A 19,345-nucleotide genomic window follows, 5' to 3' on the forward strand; every position below is an offset into this window, starting at 1 on the left:
GAGCACGTGGACAGTGAATTTCTCATCGAACGGCTATCCCGCTTGGCTCAGCAATAGAGTATGCTGACAGTGGACTTCCGGGCGAGCGGTCATCCCGTTCAGCCCAATAATAGATCACGAGGATAGGGGACTTCCGGCTGAGCGACTATCTCTCTCGGCGCGACAGCAGACAGCACATGAATAGCAGAATTTCGGACGAGCGGCTACCTCACTCGGCCAAGCAACAGACACAGCAGAATATCTTTTAACATCTTTTTGGAAGCTCGTACCGTTGACAGATGACATAGTCAGACAGAGGATCGTATGACGGAAGCTTCCGCTGTCACTTCAGAGATATGCTCGGTCCGTTAAGATACTGTGTTATGAACACTTTATTGACACGTTTTTTCAAAAAATTTTTTTTGAGATGTTTGCTCACCTTGAGAAACATGTACGCATGCTTCCAGAGTTCTATATAAAAAGGATCAAAGTATCGATGGAGATATGTGTTACATGCGATATTTACTGTTGCATTATAGTTCTCGCTGCTGCTTTTTCTTACTTCGTTGGAGATTAACTTGAACATCAAGGATTCTCAATAGGATCCTCTTCTTGACTCAAAATTGACATTACTTAGGGGGTGTTTGGTTGATGAGTTTGGAAATGAGGGAATGGAATGATAGTAAAAGATAGTGTTTGGATTGTGGGTTTGGGAATGACATTTTGGGAATGATTACTAGATTTATGGGAATCAACCAAACCCATATAACTTGATGGATTTCATTTCCATTCCTATTCCCATTCTACCCTACTATCAAACTCAAACCCATAGTCATTCCCATCATTTAACCAAACGCCCCCTTATATTACATGTTCAGAGCAAAGTTCACCGAAAATCAATAGAAATATCACGTCTTTATCTTTAACCTGTTAATTGATTTATTTGTACAAACGCGTGCCAAATTGTATACTACGGTACATGATTGGAGTAGGAGTGGGCCCAAATTCATGGACATAAAAGTGGGTAGCAGTCCGATTAGATCGCCGGAAGTAAGAAGAATGTGATTCATCTACAACAACAGGCCATTAGTGGGTCCCTTTGACAGCTATAATCCTCTATCCAGCGTCGCAGAGAAAAGAAAATCAGCGATTCTTACACGCACCCAAAGCACGTCACCCAAGCCATCGACGGTCGGGGTCGTCGTCTTGGTTTCGTTAGCTCTTACGCCCATTGGAACTTGGATTCGAAAAGCCTCGGTGCCTTCTGGAACTCTCTCCCAACCCAAATCCCTCGAATCCTCTCGTCCTGATCTCCGCCCTCCTCGCCCTTCCGATCTCGCGGAGGCACCCAATGTGGAGAAAGAGGCGGAAATATTGAGCAGAGATGGTGGCATAACGAAGGCGGGGCGAATAGGGAGTGATATCTTCACGAGCTGAAGCCTTTGCGAGAGCGGGAAGAAGATGCCAGCGGAGGAGGCGCTGCCGGGGTCGTCCAAGTGGATGCTGAGCTACAGCCCTTCTCGGACCCCCGCCATGACGAGGCTCTACGGGGTGACCTCACAAAGGTCGCAGAGATCGCAATTGTCGGCCAAGAAGCTGCCTGAGCCGCTGCGTAGGGCCGTCGCGGATTGCCTCTCGCCCGTCGCTACCCAGCAAGGGAACTCCTCGGCGCAGACTTCCGAGGCCGCGAGGATCCTCCGGGTCAGTCGCCCACCCCCATTTCGAGATCTCTTTGGCATTTTAGGGCAAATTTGTTTTTTTTTTCTCTCTCGTAAATTCATGTTTTTCTCTCCTATTTTTTTTTTAAACTCGATTATAATTAGGAACTCTTTTACTTTCGACTTGACACTTTCTTATTTGTTTTCCAACGGTATTAATACTCCGCTCCGTTGAGGATGGTTTGGACTTTTTCTTCCAAAGAAAGAAAGTGAGGTATTTTGAGTCTAAAAATATCGCCTTTAGTTGTAGTTTAACATAGCTTGACGTTTTATTCCGTAGTCAAATCAGCAATAGAAATTATATCCAGGAAATTTCGCGCATAACAATATGTTAGCAATTGCCTAACACAACTGCTAACTCATAGCATCTGTTATTTAGTTTTTCTTCTTCGAATACATTATGTTGATGTGCAAGCCCTTGACCTTGTACCAAAAACCAGGGCCGTTGCTAGAATCTATTACGTCAATAGCATAGTATTATTCCTCTTGAGCGAATGTATGATTCTATCGATCAGTATCTCATTACTAATTTTATTTTTTGTTTCCAACTGTTTAGATATCTGTAGCTTTGTTTTCGTTTTGTCTTGTTTTTGACATTTAGGTTATTGCTTGCTGACAGGACTTCATGGGCAACTCATCGACCACTGACATGGCTTATATCATGCTTCTAGAACATGCACTAGCAGAAAGAGATCGGAGGTAATGCTAGTGTAGATTCTGATATTAGTTTTTTTTTTATAATTCATATATCCTAAAACCAATTGTTTTTTGTTTAAATTCTACTTGACAAATTTATTTATTAGCTGGAAAGCTCAATTGGAAAAGAAAAGGCCATGAATTTTGTTGCAATGTAAAAAATATTCTACCACTAGTTGATTGTCGGATAGTAGAAGCATGGTTTTGTGGTACATATGAGTTAATTTGTTGTTTTACTTTATGTACATTTACTTTTTTTACCTGTTTATTCTCCATGAAATGGCCATGATTTTGGAAACTTAACTCTTGCAATAGAAGAATATTGCCTTATGTTGGTCTATTTTAAAGCTGATTGGTCTATTTTAAACTCTGTTAAGAACTTGATTTTGTGAAGTGACTGAAAAAGAAGATGCCGTGCCAGGCAGATTTTTATTGGCTACTGATTTACTTTGAATTTAGTGTTTTTTTTTCATATTATAAAATTATCTGCATTGAGAAATATTTTTGCGATTATTTTAGCTACAAAGGTTGCATTTTTATAAACTGACTTATTGTATCATAGAAATTGATCCAATTAACGAAAATAAAGCAGCTGAAATTTGTTTAACTTTCATTGATACAATATAGTGCTACTTCTTTAGAATAATTATTACATACCTTCACTGAGAAAGTGGTCAAGCATAAATGAAGAGACAAACCATTGATTGTATGGAACTTTGTAGTGGTATAAGATTTAGAGGATTTAGTTTTAAATATTGTATGCAAGTGATATACAGTTGAGCATTGCATAGCACATATGGTGCATGCAGACATGTATAGGTGTAAATGCAGCCTTTAAAAAACTTCATCAGTTATATTGACTACCATGTGCAACATCAAGTGCCAAAAAATTCAGAAAGTTTGCATCAAATATATAATAGATACATAAATAAAGTTAATCAACCTAAGCAATCAATTTAAGAAAAAGTTTCATCTATTGCTTACTAATCTACAATCTCATTTGTATACAAGGAAACACAAAAGCATACCATCTAACAATACTTGTGAATTGACCTCCATAATCTATATAAGAAATTATTTACCTAGTGAGCTAAGAAATACCTATAATTTACTTCTTAATGTCAACTTGAACTTGGCTTGAATTTTAATAAGCTAGGGATTGATTTTGCTGCATAATCCTTTTCTGGAAATAAGCAGATTTCATGTGTTCCTTCAATCCATGTTTTTGTGGTTGTGAAACCTGCTTAGGCATTTTAAAACACTGGGTGGACCAATACCAATCTTGTGAAAGCTGTGTTTAAAACCAGCACTTCAGTTGAATTTCCCTTTTTAGACTTTAAGATTGTTCAGCATGAGTTGTTGCTGTAGCCTACATGCAATTTAGGTGATGCTCTGACACTTTACTGCCTATTGAATGTTATTGTGCCTCTTTGAGAACGATTCAATTCTATATGCATTATTTTTATCTTTAATTATGAATCTCTATATATGAATCATACTTTTAAGTTTAACAAGTATCTTATTTTTTTTTCTCTTTTTTGGACCAGTCCAGCAGTTCTACCAAGGTGTGTTACTTACCTGAAATTTTATCTACTCAGGTTAGTTTTTTTATGTTGCTATTCTGCTAATTGTCATCATTGTTACTGTTACAGCAGAGGAAAACTTTTAGTAAATGCTTTTCATCCTTGACTGTTGTCTCTCTCCTGCAGATATGTACCAAAACTTTCAATTCTGCGGCAGATTGATCTTTTTTGTGTGAATTCAATTGCTGAATGTGAATCCATAAATAGTCGAAGAGAGCAAGAATTGTCCAAGTCACTGATACACCATGCTAAAACATCCTCCAAGGTCTCAAACGTTTATGTTCCTTCACTAGCGCCTTCCAACTTCACTTCTACTTCACTTATCAAGTCCTTGAACTACGTCCGTTCCCTTGTGGCACGGCATACACCAAAATTGTCTTTCCAACCAATTGCACAATCTATGGTCTCACCTGCTTCGAAACAATCACTTCCCAGTTTGTCATCTTTGTTGAGCAGATCTTTTAATTCTCATTTAAGTCCTGATGCTGTTAGCAGTAAGGATTCAATTGAGGTTAAAGAAACTACTGCTTCATCCCCTGGATTTTCAAATCTTCAAGAAGTTAATAGAGAAGGAAATAAGTATTATTTTTCTGATATATTTAAATGGAGATGGCTTGGGGAGAGAGAATATCAAATGCCATATTTAACGAAAGAAAGGTACTTTATGCATCTCTTCACCTTACATCCTCTATACAAGATTTACAACTGATGGAATATTCATAATATATGCAAATCTAACTAGGTATTCTTTACAATCCAGCAATGGTTTTATGAAGCCTCAAGACATTCATACGCATGGTTTCATAGAAGTTGGTGCTGCAGGTCTTTTAATTGGGGAAATGGAGACCCGAGTGAAGGATCATACTTGGAAGTATTATGTTAATCACAACTTTACAGATGCTGACATGCCACAGCCTTCGACATCTACAATGGCTATCAACTTTATTTCATCAAATAGCCATTTGAAAGCAGTAACAGCCTTCAAACGCATGAAAGCAGGCCCTAATCAAGTTTGGTATGTCTTTTTGTCAGTTGCCGTTTCTTAGTATCTTCTTTATTTTCTCAATTGTTTTTCATATTTTTAGAATTGCATCCTTAAATTTACTTTATATCCCATTTCAACAACTTTATTGCTCTATGTATTTAGAGATATGTTTCCATTCTTGAATTTTTTTTGGCTCTTTAATTTTGACAAAGCTTCATCATTTGATTGTTGATATTGTATATTCTAAATTTTCCTGTTAGAAATTAAGCTTGTGTTTCATACAGAAAATATTCAAAAAAAAAATTCTAAGGAAGAAAAATCCATAAAACAAAAAGACAAAGTGAAACATGTGCATCACAATTTTTCCTAAGAAACTGATTCAACCACTCTTTAGTAACAAGAAAACTTTTCACCTTCTTTCCTATTTGTCATATTGAGTCATTGGAAAATCCATATCAAATTGTTCATTGTAAGCAGTACTCTTTGTCTTGACAGAATTTGGAAAATGCATGAACACTATCAAACATGGACAAAATGTTTTATTATATTCTTTTAGATTCTGATTGGTTGTCGTATCTGTTGGTGTAAACAACAAGTTAGACTCATTGTTTGGAAAATAATTTCTCAACATGGTCATTGATAGCCAGTTTTTTGTGGAGTTAGTCTTTTCTCTTTTATCTACAATATCTAAATTTTTTTATTTGCTAGGTCGGTGGTAGGCTAAATGTTTGGTCATATTAGAGTTGTGTGTATGCTTAATTATTTTCTTTTTCAGGGATAATGTCCCAATCAGCACATTTCATCCCCGAGTTCGGCCACTATTTCAGTATAGACATTACAGGTTCAATTAAAGCTCTTTTCATCTTCTAAATTGTCTATTCATTTGTCTGGAAATAATGTTAATGTGTTTAATGTTACCATGCAACTGTTTTTAGGTATGATTTATGCTCTTGCTCGTTCAATTTGATTTACTGTTCTGCTAAAACTTAATGTGTATGTGGAGGTTGATGCGTACATTTTGAAAATGTGGAAATCATTGGTTGATTGAAAATGTTACAAAACCATAAATGAAAAGGAAAGAAATAAAATGACAGAAATGAGATTCAATATCAGGAAAGAAAATAACATGGTAATATAGGTATTGAATCCCCGAAAATCCTTTTGGGATAAGGCGATGTGTAAGGACTAGAATGCCTAGATATTCTGTGATGTCGAGGAGGCGTCTTACAAAGTTCACCTGTTTCTGATGCCACCCATAACCACATCATTGCTGGAAGATGAATGCAATGCTATTGGTTACTGGCTCATCTCCTAGCATGGATGGGATTGAGATAAAATGTTAAACAACAAAACATTTTATGATCAAATGTCGTCTGGAGGTATCCTAAGCATTTGAAGTAGCCTATTGTTCTTCTTGTGGTATCAGTCTTTCTTGGGAGTTTATATGAAGAAAACACTTAACTTGATGGTGTTTAATATTCCCTTGTTTTATGAAACCGTCATATACTCTTAGATTCATTTAGAGTCTGAACAGGGAGGGAGTTGTATGTGAAATTACCATTAGATGTTATGTGCAAGGCGATTGAGTCCGTGTCACAAACATGAAGATGAACTTAAGATCCTTGACAAGTTCTTTGTACAGCTGTAGTTGGCCTGGATGTAAGTGGGGTATACAATCCAAACTTCAGGTGAGGAGGGCTGAGGGCTGTTTGGCTATGTGTGGCTAATTTCTACAAATCTGGATAAACATGGAAATTGTATCACATGATGCCACAGGCGAGAACCGGAAACAAGTATCCTTCCTGATTAATAACATCAAGCTAATCAAAAGCTACAATCTTGACATAGTGAGTCTCTTCCAGGATTCTGATGAGTTATACTGCTGCAATGACGCCTTCAGTAATAGCTAGATCTTACTTATGATTACCAGTGTTCTTTAAAAAGGCCAACTCTAACCATTGACATCCAATATTTGCTATCAGTTCTCACTAAGCTATGATTGTCGTAAGTCATAACCAAGTCTAATCAAATTGTTTCAGGGATTGATGACAGTAGGATCAAGAGATAACTGTGAATCAATATAGACAGTTTTTGAACTATTAATTTTCCTGTCCAGTTCCTATAAAGGAGAATTTAAATGTGCCTCAATCTGAAGTGAAATGTATCTTGTTTTTCTTGTACCATAGTTTAAGGACTGACTTAAGGATTATGAATAGTATGAGATTTTGAGATATTGTGTATACACATGAATCAACTCCTTGAGTTTAATTGTACTGGGCTATGTTGTGGACCTTCTACATTGAATATTTCAAATTATTGGTAATAGAAACTTCTTTGATGTTTTGGTCAGTTAAATCTTAAGATTTTCACTATGAACCATTTGCAAGTGTAAATGCTAATTTTCACTTGCATGAGTTTTATTTTGGGCAATGATGAAATGTTCTTGATTAACAAGTTTTGTTGTTTTATTGTTTGCTGGTTGGTTAAAAGTAACTTTTAATTCACTTGGTCTGGCAATATTTTGCATTTATTGATCTGAGCACAAACAATATCTATGTAGATAGATAACAAGATGTCAAGACAGTTCATCTTACAATTTTATTTAGGTTGGTTGCCGTATAGCTTTGTCAAATGTTTAGGTGTAGTTGTGCATGAGTTTCTTCATACATGTAATGTAAAGAACATACCAACATAGGTAGCTTTATTTGGATATGATGGCAGTGAATTTACAATAAAAATACCATACATTAACAACAGTATGAAGATTGGTATCAGGTAACAGATATTTGCAAATAATATCTGAATGCAAGCTTTAGTTTTTTGGAAGTATTGAAGAACTTTGACTCTTTTTCTAATGCTTTTGTTCATTCTCATGTGTGTGAATCTTGCATCCATTATTTGTCTAATTATCATCTTAACATGTGCTAGTGAACAGCAACCTTTAAGGTTAAGTTTTGCCGAGATTCATGAAGTTATAGCTGAAGTCTGCACAGAGTTAACTGCCCCTACCTCAAGTACAAATAATGCAACATCACGATCTAACCATGCTGGACAACCTGCTACTAATGTTGCAATCAGTGTTCTCATCAAGCTTGTCATTGACATGTATGTTTCAGTTTCTCTTGCTGATTTGTATTGGACTGGACAGCTACCTTGATTTGTTTATATTTATGACTCTGGCTCATCATTATGCTATCGTGACTGAAATTTCCAGCTACTTCCTATTCTCCTAAGTAGTATCCTGAGCGATACTCATGGTAGGTGGTGTAGCAGGCTGGTGTTAATATGAATGTCTTGTGAAGCTGGATGAGAAAATGAATAGAATTGCATTTATTTGGTGTACAAGAACAACAACAACCAAGCCTTATCCCACTAGGTGGGGTCGGCTAGCATTTATTTGGTGTAGATTATGCATATTATGCACTGGTTCACCTTTGTGTTTCAATAACTATGCCTTTTTAAGTGACTAGTAAGGATTTTATTTGAACACATGGTTGGGTCAGGTTGTCAGTATACCGAGAAGCTTATGAGCTGTATTATCCAGTATCATTTGAAAAGGTTGACAAAAATAGATATTGGCAAATGATGACTGATGCTAATGATCACAATCCCCTGTTCCATTGGTAAATACAAATTGGTGTTTACTTGTTTGACCAGAACTATTATCCTTTTTTGATCGTTAATTAATTCTAGATTACTTCATATAAGTCCCTAAGAGATTATTTACATCTTTCGGCACTACATTCTTTTTGCCCTGAAGTATTAGTGATCCAAGATATTGTTTTTCATTCTCAACATAAATTTGATTATTTGATGTTGAAAGTTATTATAAATTTAATTAAATTGTAAATTGTTTCTTCAAAGAAGACATTTGATGTCAATTATTTTTATGTTTTCCTCTTAACCTTCTGCTGTGATTTTATGTTTCTCCCTCCTTTCAAGTCAATTTTGGATCACATTGTATGATTGTGTTCTCTTTTAAATTGCATTTTACTTGAATGCATATGCATGAAATTTCAATGGTGAAAGGATTTAATTTGTTACGGCAAGCAGTTAAATACTTGTCTAGCTTGTTATTCTGGCCTAAAGCCTTTCTCCAATGAGGCATGTTTGTTACTTATAAATAAACACCTCATAAATGACTGATGTAGCATAGGTTTGTGCAAAGAGATTAATTCCATCTATGACAATATTGGGGTCTTGCGACCTGAAATCGCTAGTTTGTTTGAGTAATATCCGAGTTAATATTGATATGATTGAATCATAACAAGTTATAAATATTGATTTTTTCTTATCCTGTCAGCTGCTGCATATGCACCTTCATATGCATCTATGTACTACATGGCTTGATTGTATATGCCTTTAAAACTTTGACTAAACAGATCAATTTACATCTCATAGACAATTAAGTCATGCGGATGATTTGTGAATTAACCATTAATTTCATAGTGGCTTGACTAAAATACCACATAGCAGGAAGCCAATCATATTCATGGAAGAGTCCGGATGATAAGAACTAAATCTAGATATCCTGGTCTCCTGAACCAAGCAGATATTCTTGATATCCATTCTCACAATAGAAATTTGTTGATGTGCCTATTTGCTTGAGAAGACGAGTTATTTCAATTTATTAATATAAATTTTATTATATGTTTATGTTTTCAATGGTTTTTTTTTTGTGTTTGAAAATTGAATTTTTTTTACTATTTTACTACAAAATAAATATGGATAATGATTAAAAGAACAATTCACTTATAAGTAACCCTTTTTTTGAATGGCAGTCTCCTAAAAACATACTTCCATGTCAAAAAATGCATTCATGAAAATATTTGGAAGAAAAAAGGATATTTAGCAGCAGTAAAGGTTTTATAGTCACCAGTCAAAATTATATATGCTGGAAAACTATGGAAAGGGAAACCTGTTTCGTTTATTTGGCAGTTCCTCTTTTGATTGAAATATTTGAATATTTTATTCTTTTAACTTTTTAAAGTCAAATGTTGTTAGAATCAGGATTCTCAGGATCCTCATCTCTGAATCATTTCTGTTTTTGGTATTAATTTTGTTATTTCTACTACTTGCTTCAAGTCATTAAACTAATTCAATAATCCAAATTTTGAGCCGAAGTTGATTCAATGTTAAGAAATTCACATTCTGTTCTTCTGGTGTCATGTATGATCAAATTTTGTAGGTTCATGGCAGATCCTGGAACTGCTACTCCACTCGCTCTTTATATGCTGGAGGTGCTGCACTTGCTCAGTAATCTAATAGACTAGGAAGTGTTTGTCACCATTTTTCTTTTGTTTATGATGATTTTAGGGCATGCTTAGCTCTCCGAGAGTGGCGTCCAGGGCTCGTGCATTTGATTTTATTTTAAACCTTGGTGTTCATGCACAATTACTGGAGCCTATGCTACTTGAAGATCCTACCTCACCTGAAGCAGTTAAACCTTTGCAAGAACCTTATTCAAATGACGAAGAACAGCCTACAACTCCAGAAAAGATGAATAATGAGTCTGATATGCAGCAGAGAATTTTTACAGCTATTGATAACTTCGAGTCCTGGCTTTTAGTTATACTATTCGAAGTTCTTCGTCTTCTTGTACAGGTAATTAAATATAGCAGTTGCAACTGTCAGTTTGCAATCATTTTAAAATTTACGGGATTGTGCCTTTTCGTCTACATCTTACTGACTGGGATAAAAATTGCAACCTTTGATAGTTTATTGAGGAGAGATACAAACATCATACATATATACAAACATCATACATATCGATTAGCTCTGATACAGATGACTTATTGGATAGTGCTGGTTTAATATGTTCACCCCATTCCATGTATTGTTACCCATAACCAAGTCTTTCTAGTTTTTCTTCTTCACTTGTGGATGCTATGAGAATCAATAATTACAACTTACACGGTCCTCCTTTGTGCTCTTCTGTCACCTCCCTACAGCCTTGCCTCCCTACAGCCTAGCTCAGTTCTCACTTGTCATCCACACTGTTACTATGCTCTTCTCTTGCCTCCCTACAACCTTTCTCAATTGTCAATTGTCATTCCTATCTCACCCTGATTATGTGAAAAAGACACCACCTTCACTTTATGCTTCGCCACAATTGTGATGCTTGTTGTAGCTACTATTTTGTAAAGCATTTGCATGTGCAGCTCATACGGTCACTTAAGCTTATGCAGGGTTCACATTGCATCTACTACTGTAAATCCACCCCCAAATTGATATGTCATCTTTGCCATTCCACCTTCAATTTCGCTACAATCAGCTTGTGGGCTTGTCGCTCTACTTCGATTTTGACATCTCCCTCACCAACCCCTGATGATATCCTAAATTATTAAGCACCCACTACGACAATGCTGGTGCTGTTGGGAGTATGATGGTTTCAGCCTTGTTGAGAGCCTGAGACTAAGCTCCCTTTCAACAAAAAGAGGAGAAGCTCCAATATATTTTGGGCCTACATGGAGATGGTCAAGCCCAAGTTCTTGTGCTTCAAACCAAATTGATGTTTATCACTATGTTTTCTGAGTCTGCTTAATTTTGGGCAGGAATCCTTTCTAGTTTGGTAAATTTAACCCAGTATTTACTTGGAAATGTTTGATAGGTCATCAACATCTATGCTTGTATTGTGCATTAATGTTGGGCTATGACACGAGGACATGAGCAGAAAATGAGAGTTGCAGAGATGAGGATGTTAAGATGGATGTGTTGACATACAAGGATGGACATGATAAGAAATAAAAATATTAGAGAGAAAGATGGGTTGCACCTATTGAGGGAAATTTTAGGAGACATGTTTAAGATGGTACGGATATGTACTTAGAATATCAATAAATGTTCCAATTAGGCAATGTGAAACTATGACAAATGTCCATATCAAACGAGGAAGAGGACGATAAAAAAAGACTTGATTAGCAATAATAAAATAAAATAAAATTTAATTAAATATAAATGATGATATAGTAGGGGATAGAACCCAATGACATAGAAGGATACATATAGATGACCCCACCTAGTGGGATAAGGTTTTGCTGTTGTTGTTGTTGTATCTATCTTGTTGGTTGTTGCTTGGATTATGTTACAGTTTTATTTTTTCTTCTGTTGCTGTTTTCCTGTGTATTATATGACCTCTCTCTGTTTCAGATGGAAGAAAGTGAAGAAATTGTATGGGCATCTGCCCTTAGTTGTTTATTCTATTTTGTGTGTGATAATGGAAAAATATTAAGGAACAGACTTGCTGGTCTTGACATAAGGGTGAGAACACTTGAACATCAGGTTTTCTTGATTACAGACATCTCCTTAAAGTTATATCATTATCATCTTTGGTTTCTCGCTGCAGGTTATTAAGACCCTTCTGGAGATCAGCAATGAATATTCATGGGCAGAGGTAGTTCATTGCAAACTTATCTGCATTCTAAGTAACATGTTCTATCAAACTTCAAATGATCCTCCAATGGATGCTCTGCATATTCCCAAGTTTCTTGTTGAACAAGTAGATCTTCTTGGGGGAATTGACTTTATTTGTTTAAAGGTGCGCTTTCAATCCATCATTATTAAGTTAAATTTTGTCAGTACTATATGTTTACAGATTATTTGAGAATTTTCTTAAAGTTCAATTCAACTGTGAATTGGTGGTATGATTCCACAAACATTACCTGCCAATGTAAGATGTAGATCTGTTAAAGTTTACTATATAACCCCTTCTTATTCTTAGTATCTCTGCAATAATTTATCTGAAAACTCAAAGTGGAATTGAGTATTAATAAAATTTTGTTTTGTCATCTGATCACCTGTAGGAGTTTTATGTTTTTTTTTTCTTTTTCCTTTTTGATTGTAACTACTTTGATTATTTTGTGATAACTAGTAGTTTGCATACTTTAAGCAAAAGATCATCTTTTTGATGTCAATATATGGGTAGCTATATTTTGATATGTGCCAGTTCACAATAGGCCGTCTCAACTTGCAGCTACAGATTGTGTGATGCTACAAAGTTGTCAATGCCTTGCCACAAATGGCAATGCTTTTGTTTTGATTGTTTTGCCTTCTTCTAAAGGCATACAAATATAACATTGCTCGTGGGATGTTTTTTTTCACTCTAGTATCTTGTTGATCTGATCTATCTTCTATCACCATTATTTGTTTAGCAGTACATCCAAATTCCTTATGTAACTCAACAAGCTGCCATAACTTTGTTTTATTGCTATACTTGAATGAGTTAGAGTACATTTGACTAATCAATCTTCTCTATGCAGTATTCAAAGGCAAACTCAAAGGAAGAAAAGGATAATCTATTTCTTGTCCTATTTGATTATGTTGTACATCAGATAAATGAAGTTTGCTTGACTAATGGAGCATCTTCATATATGTATGACGACATCCAACCTCTTGTCTCAATGCTTATGCTAGCTAACGCCCCTGAAGCTTTCCATATCGCAGTTAAGCACGGTGTAGATGGTATCGGGGAGATCTTGAAAAGATCCATCTCCGCAGCCTTGTTGAGATCATCAAACTACGAGCGACAAAATATGGTAGCTTCCAATCTTGGTATTTTTTTGTTGTAGAAAATTAGATAGATTACTAACCTATATATTGTAATAAATGGTATTTTTCCTTTTTTTTTTCCTTTTTCTCTTTCTTCCTTTCATCTCTAATTTGCCACTGCATCATATGTCACAATGGCAACATGGTACCAAACAATATACTGAAACTCTAGGATAAGTTGGAATTTTAAGCCTTGAATACTATTTTAAGTGCTAATAACAAATACTGTTTATGCGCTAATAAGATGAATATATGAAGATAACTTTTAACTTCCTACCACAATTATTTTGGCAAGATCATTGCATCATCGGCAACATCCACAAACCCAACACATACCCAACTGCCCTAGGACTAAATCAATCCACAAATAAACCATAATAAATCTGACAAATAATTGAACATTAATCTACATTCAATGTTGATTTGAAAATCTGGTCTGAAGACAAAAGGTCCAAGGAATCCTTCATCACAAGAAACATAACACATGCAAGTTGAACAAGATAGCCAACTGTAAAACTCAACTGCAATCATAGACCTTGCAGAAGTCATATGCAACAAAAGGGAGATGAAAATCCTTCAACATAACAAACTAATCCCAACAACATATTAACAACAAATCTCCCACTTTGATTCAGATCATTGAGCCCACTGATTATAGTTCAAAATCATTGATCTTAAGCTTCTCTAACAAAGAGGCCATTTTCCCCTGGGCTATGGTGTCGTGGTAGGACATCTAGATTGTCACCTAGGCATCTGCTGAGGAATTTTTCCTCTAAATGGAGAGCACAATCAAAGGAGGCTGGGCTTCTGGGTTGGCCGCCGCGCGCACTTCCCGATTTATCTTGGTGGCCGGTGGGAGAATTTCTTGAGGCCCGGCCGATCACCCAGGGATAGTCACTGAGGCTAACTAGGTTTATCATTTTTTTTTTTAACAAAGAGGCCATTTGAGCCAAATTGATGGCACAACTTTGAGATCAAGAGGGGTTATAAATTCAACATTCAATCACAATACTCCCATTATGGAGTTTCGCAATACCTTATGCCACTCTACAGATGGGTGTGGGGCCAGCCGTGTGGGAGCGCCGTAGGTCAGCGTATGACCTTTTGTAGAAATTAGTCGAACACCTCAACTCAATCGTATTCAACAATATATTACTTATGACACAATCAAATCATTGATCAATTGTACAGAAAAGGAAAATCTTACCTCAGCCGACAAACATTATTGTTGATCGTGTTGTCACTGCCACCACAATCTGATCACTGCAAATGGCCTTTAAAAATTAGATCCGCTTGTCCTTACACTATGCAATTAAAGACAATGAGGGAAGAGGTGGAATCACAATCACGATCCCCTTCTCACCCAATAAAGCCATAATTGGACAGATGAATAAATTAAATACTAACTGATCCAAGTTAGGTCAGGATTTAGTTTCAGAAAAATTTCAGTATCTTATTATAATCACTCAAGTGAAATTTTAGAAATTTGGTAGTTTCTCCATTTCTGTGTTATTATCACTATATTGGCCGCCCTTTTTTGCATCTTAATTTTTCTTTTGGCTTCTGGTTGTGGCTTGATGATTCAAAACAGTTTTAGAACAAACCGGTTGCATGTTTATCATTCTGATCAGGATGTTTTTTATCTTGTAGCTTTTGGACAAGATAATAAGAAAACTCGATACAACCTTGAGTACCTTCACAAGGTTAGACAGTGAATTTTCATATATGATCCGTCTTACAAAAACTTGCAAGTCTTTTATGAGCATAAAAGATGTCCTTTCCAAAACTGATATTGGTGAGAAAGCTAAAGTTTCATGGGCTACATTGCATTCCCTTCTTCACTCAGAGAGGTCTGCTTATCGTCATCATGGGTACATTTGGCTTGTTGAATTGCTGCTTATGGAAATCAGTGAGAGTAGAAATGGAAGTATATTGTCAAATGTTAAAAACCTTCAGCAGCAAATTGCTGATGCTTTTAGTCAAGATTCAGCTTATTCAGAAATTCCATTGGCTATTAGTATCTTCTGTGGGCTTTTGAAGTCAAAGCACAATTTTGTTAGATGGGGCTTTCTTTTTGTTCTGGAGAAACTTCTTACACGTTGCAAATTATTACTCAATGAAACTGAGCTCCAAGATACAAGTGCTGAAAGCAGTGTAGGTGATCATACTGAAAATTGTCTAACCAAAGCAAATGCAGTCATAGACATAATGAAAAGTGCCTTGTCACTGGTGGTTCAGATAAATGAGACTGATCACATCAGCATTTTGAAGGTAGATATAAATGTTTTAATAGTTTGTTCATTTGTTCTGTCTATGAGATTGATTTGATATTTTAGTAATTTTTCAGTTTTGCTCTATTGAATCTTATAGAGACTTGTAAGTATAGACATCTATAATCGAGCTATCTTCACCATTGCAGGAGAAAATTTTTCTTTGAAATTATTTATGGTAAAATTTCAGCTAGATCAAGCAAGAATGCTTCAATCTTCACACGTGGTCTTTGTGTCCAATTTTTTCCTTTTTCTAAAGCATTTTCAGCTTCTATCTCTATTTTTTCATGCATGTGTTGACCTAAAACATATTATGACTTAATTGTTATATCTGCAGATGTGTGATATATTATTTGCTCAATTATGCCTGAGGCTTCACTCTACCACACGCGTTCCTTTTGTTGATTTCAATGATTTGAATCATCTGTTTGATTGCACAACTCATGTTCGTGAAGGTGACTCAGAAACTCATGTGTCACTAGAAGGACCGAGGTCTAAACAATCAAGAGATAAGCTTCCACAGACAGCTGACTCTCTGAATGATACCGATCGAGATAACTTAATCTGTGAGACTGCTTCTATGGCAGCATTGCTTCTTCGAGGGCATGCAATTGCACCTATGCAGCTACTAGCCCGTGTTCCTGCAACCTTGTTCTTTTGGCCACTGATACAGCTTGCTGGGGCTGCAACAGATGATATTGCATTAGGCGTTGCTGTCGGCAGTAAGGGAGGAGGGAATATACCAGGTGCTACATCGGACATACGAGCCACTCTCCTCTTACTTTTAATTGGTAAATGTACTGCTGATCAGGGAGCACTTTTGGAGATTGAAGGAAAAGAATTTTTTAGGTACCCATCACTTGCAGTTCATTATGGCATGGGTGCTACATGGTTGTGTTGTTTTTTCTGTTTGATGATACTGGTTCTTTTACAGAGGTCTCATGGATGACATGGATTCAAGAGTAGCATATTATTCTGCTGCTTTTCTTTTGAAGGTATGGCATAAATTTATCATTTATGACTTCACCACTGATCCGATTTCATGATATTAACAAGTTCACAATCGAATCACAGAGAATGATGACAGAAGAACCAGAAACCTATCAGCGCATGCTTCAAAGTCTTATTTTTAAAGCACAACAGGTACACCAGGCTTGACATGAATCATCACCGTAGACACTAATAGTTTGAGTATATGAACATGTGGACTAATCAATTATTGTGCTTGTACTTGATAGAGCAACAATGAAAAACTTCTGGAGAACCCATACCTGCAAATGCACGGTATATTGCAGCTGTCAAATGACCTTGGAAGTCTCTTGTAACATCTACTGGTAAAACATCAACTTTAAAATATGATCAAATGGGAATCCGTACCCAGTTCATTCTTAGTGTTGCTAGAAGGTGCAACAAGCAGACAGTCTGGATCGGATTTTCTTCTGCCAAGTAAAGGTGATTGCATGTCTTAATTTCATTGCTTCATGCTTGCTAAATTTTGTCAGCCCATGGTGTTTACTGCCTTATTTTTAATGATTTGTTTACCTGGCAGGTCTTTGGTCACTAGTTGTATATTAGCACTTCCAGATAAATGGCGATGTGTATAGAAACCTAGTTCATTCCCTAATTGATCTGCCAATTATTTATGTTAACAAATGGATAGCAAAAGACAATCTTCTCAAATTCAGGTGGTCGACTCCATTTGAATCTCAGAGTTCATTCTATGCGAATTTTCAGAGAGCATCTCATAATTGGCACGATTGTAGATAATCTCATCTTTTCCTGAAGATGGATTTTCGTCGATGTGAATTAGTTTCTCTTGTACGCATCTGATTTTGAAATTTTGAGACACCGAGTTATATGCAGTTTTTTCTAGAGGCATTCTCGGCTAATAATTAATTAATGTTGTTTTTTTTTTCTCTTTTCTCCTTTGAAGTTGTCTAAGAACTACGTGGTTCTTTTCTTGTATCGTCTCAAAACTAAAAAACTGAAGATCATATCAGTATCCAAACTGCAGTAGTAAACTTCCATCCTGTAATGCAATATTGTTTACTACGTCGATCTTGCTGTCATCAATCAGATTTTATTCTGCTCTAAATGTATTTATGTTACTACGTTGATCTTGGTGGCAAAAGATGAATACTTCTATCCCAGTGTTTTTGTTAATCCGTCTCAAGATTAACATAGAGGAGGTAAATCATGAGTGGTTATTAGTTTTTGGAATAATGATTAACATGTAAGAGAGGTATTTATCTTGGTTTTGTTAAAATTCGAACTCCAGATCTTATGATGATAACATTTTATGTGTTAACCACTAGACTCATCTGAGAGGATATGTTACTACGTTGATCTTACAACTTTCGTTGCTAAAGTTGCTGGTCTTGAAGAAACAAAATTTTAAGAAAAAGAATGGAGGTTCTTCAAAATTTTAAGAAAAATAATGGAGGATAGACTTTCATAATTTTATTTGCCGTAAAACAAATCTTTGTGAAATGAGTTTTATAATTATAAATTTATATTTAAATAGATGCAGATTAATTATGTTACAAAGCGTGAAAAATATTATAATTAATTTCATATGTTAAATGAGTCAATTGAGATTAATTACTTATAATTTAGGTCGTCAGACCCTTCGTTTTCAATTATCAAAATAACTAAAATTAAAAAAGCAGTTGTAATTGGTTGAAGCGCGAGTCCCACGGATCGTCACTAAATCATCTTTGTATCGTCGATTTGAGAACGATCCAACGGCTGATAGAAAGCGACTCGAGGACTGCGGGGCCCAGCCAAACTGACGTTGGCTATAAATAGTAGTTTCTTAATTCCACGCTTTTCAAAAATCGCGCCTGGTTTCTACTTCTGATTCGCTGAAATGGAAACAAGCGGAGCGGGAGGCGGCAAGGTCAAGAAGGGCGCCGCCGGGCGGCGGACCGGCGGGCCGAAGAAAAAGGCCGTGTCACGATCGGTGAAGGCCGGCCTCCAGTTCCCCGTCGGCCGCATCGGTCGCTTCCTGAAGAAGGGCCGCTACTCCCAGCGCGTCGGCAGTGGCGCGCCGGTCTACCTGGCGGCCGTTCTGGAATACCTGGCGGCGGAGGTGCTGGAGCTTGCTGGCAACGCAGCGCGCGACAACAAGAAGAACCGCATCATCCCCCGCCACGTCCTGCTTGCTATCCGCAACGATGAGGAACTGGGGAAGCTTCTCGCCGGCGTCACCATCGCTCACGGTGGTGTCCTCCCCAACATCAACCCGGTGCTGCTTCCGAAGAAGTCGGCGGCCGCTAAGGAACCAAAGTCGCCGTCGAAGGCCACCAAATCGCCGAAGAAAACAGCTTAAAAATCAAATTTTGCTAATATTTTTCTATTAGCATAGTAGTGCTTGCTTGAATTTATCTTTTGTTTTGCTTAATGTTAACTGCTGGTTAACCAATTTATCATCTTTAAATTTAAGGAGTGCTTTTCCATGCTCCACTGGAATTTTAGCATCTTAACAATGTTTATATTCTTCTAAACTTTCTCGATAGTAGCTTTCAAATTTTTTAGGTCTAATGTTTTTTAGAAATTAAAAGAGAG

The 19,345-nt window shown here is 36.5% G+C and overlaps 2 protein-coding genes across 4 annotated transcripts; both read left to right on the top strand.

Annotated features, from left to right (window-relative positions):
- The first annotated feature begins 1,131 nt into the window (after positions 1–1,131).
- LOC122036149 lies at positions 1,132–17,893 on the top strand. 3 transcript variants are annotated; one of them, XM_042595370.1, is made up of 18 exons: positions 1,132–1,680; positions 2,317–2,396; positions 3,941–3,991; positions 4,103–4,633; positions 4,719–4,991; positions 5,737–5,802; positions 7,890–8,066; positions 10,150–10,201; positions 10,278–10,565; positions 12,111–12,221; positions 12,307–12,498; positions 13,220–13,495; positions 15,159–15,779; positions 16,116–16,627; positions 16,713–16,773; positions 16,853–16,921; positions 17,017–17,230; positions 17,328–17,893. In XM_042595370.1, exons 1-17 carry the CDS (start codon positions 1,441–1,443, stop codon positions 17,101–17,103), a joined length of 3,687 nt encoding a protein of 1,228 aa, XP_042451304.1. In that variant the 5' UTR covers positions 1,132–1,440; the 3' UTR covers positions 17,104–17,230; positions 17,328–17,893. The 3 variants fall into 3 exon arrangements, with proteins under 3 accessions (XP_042451304.1, XP_042451306.1, XP_042451305.1); XM_042595371.1 differs by having other exon boundaries at positions 1,139–1,680; positions 4,737–4,991; XM_042595372.1 differs by lacking the exons at positions 16,713–16,773; positions 16,853–16,921; positions 17,017–17,230; positions 17,328–17,893 and having other exon boundaries at positions 1,136–1,680; positions 16,234–16,403.
- A 721-nt stretch (positions 17,894–18,614) lies between these two features.
- LOC122036184 (probable histone H2A.5) lies at positions 18,615–19,222 on the top strand. Its single transcript, XM_042595434.1, has one exon. It carries the CDS (start codon positions 18,648–18,650, stop codon positions 19,107–19,109), a length of 462 nt encoding a protein of 153 aa, XP_042451368.1. The 5' UTR covers positions 18,615–18,647; the 3' UTR covers positions 19,110–19,222.
- Positions 19,223–19,345: the final 123 nt, after the last annotated feature.

The sequence above is a fragment of the Zingiber officinale genome, unplaced genomic scaffold (genome assembly GCF_018446385.1).
Source record: "Zingiber officinale cultivar Zhangliang unplaced genomic scaffold, Zo_v1.1 ctg134, whole genome shotgun sequence".
NCBI classification, from domain to species: Eukaryota; Viridiplantae; Streptophyta; class Magnoliopsida; order Zingiberales; family Zingiberaceae; genus Zingiber; species Zingiber officinale.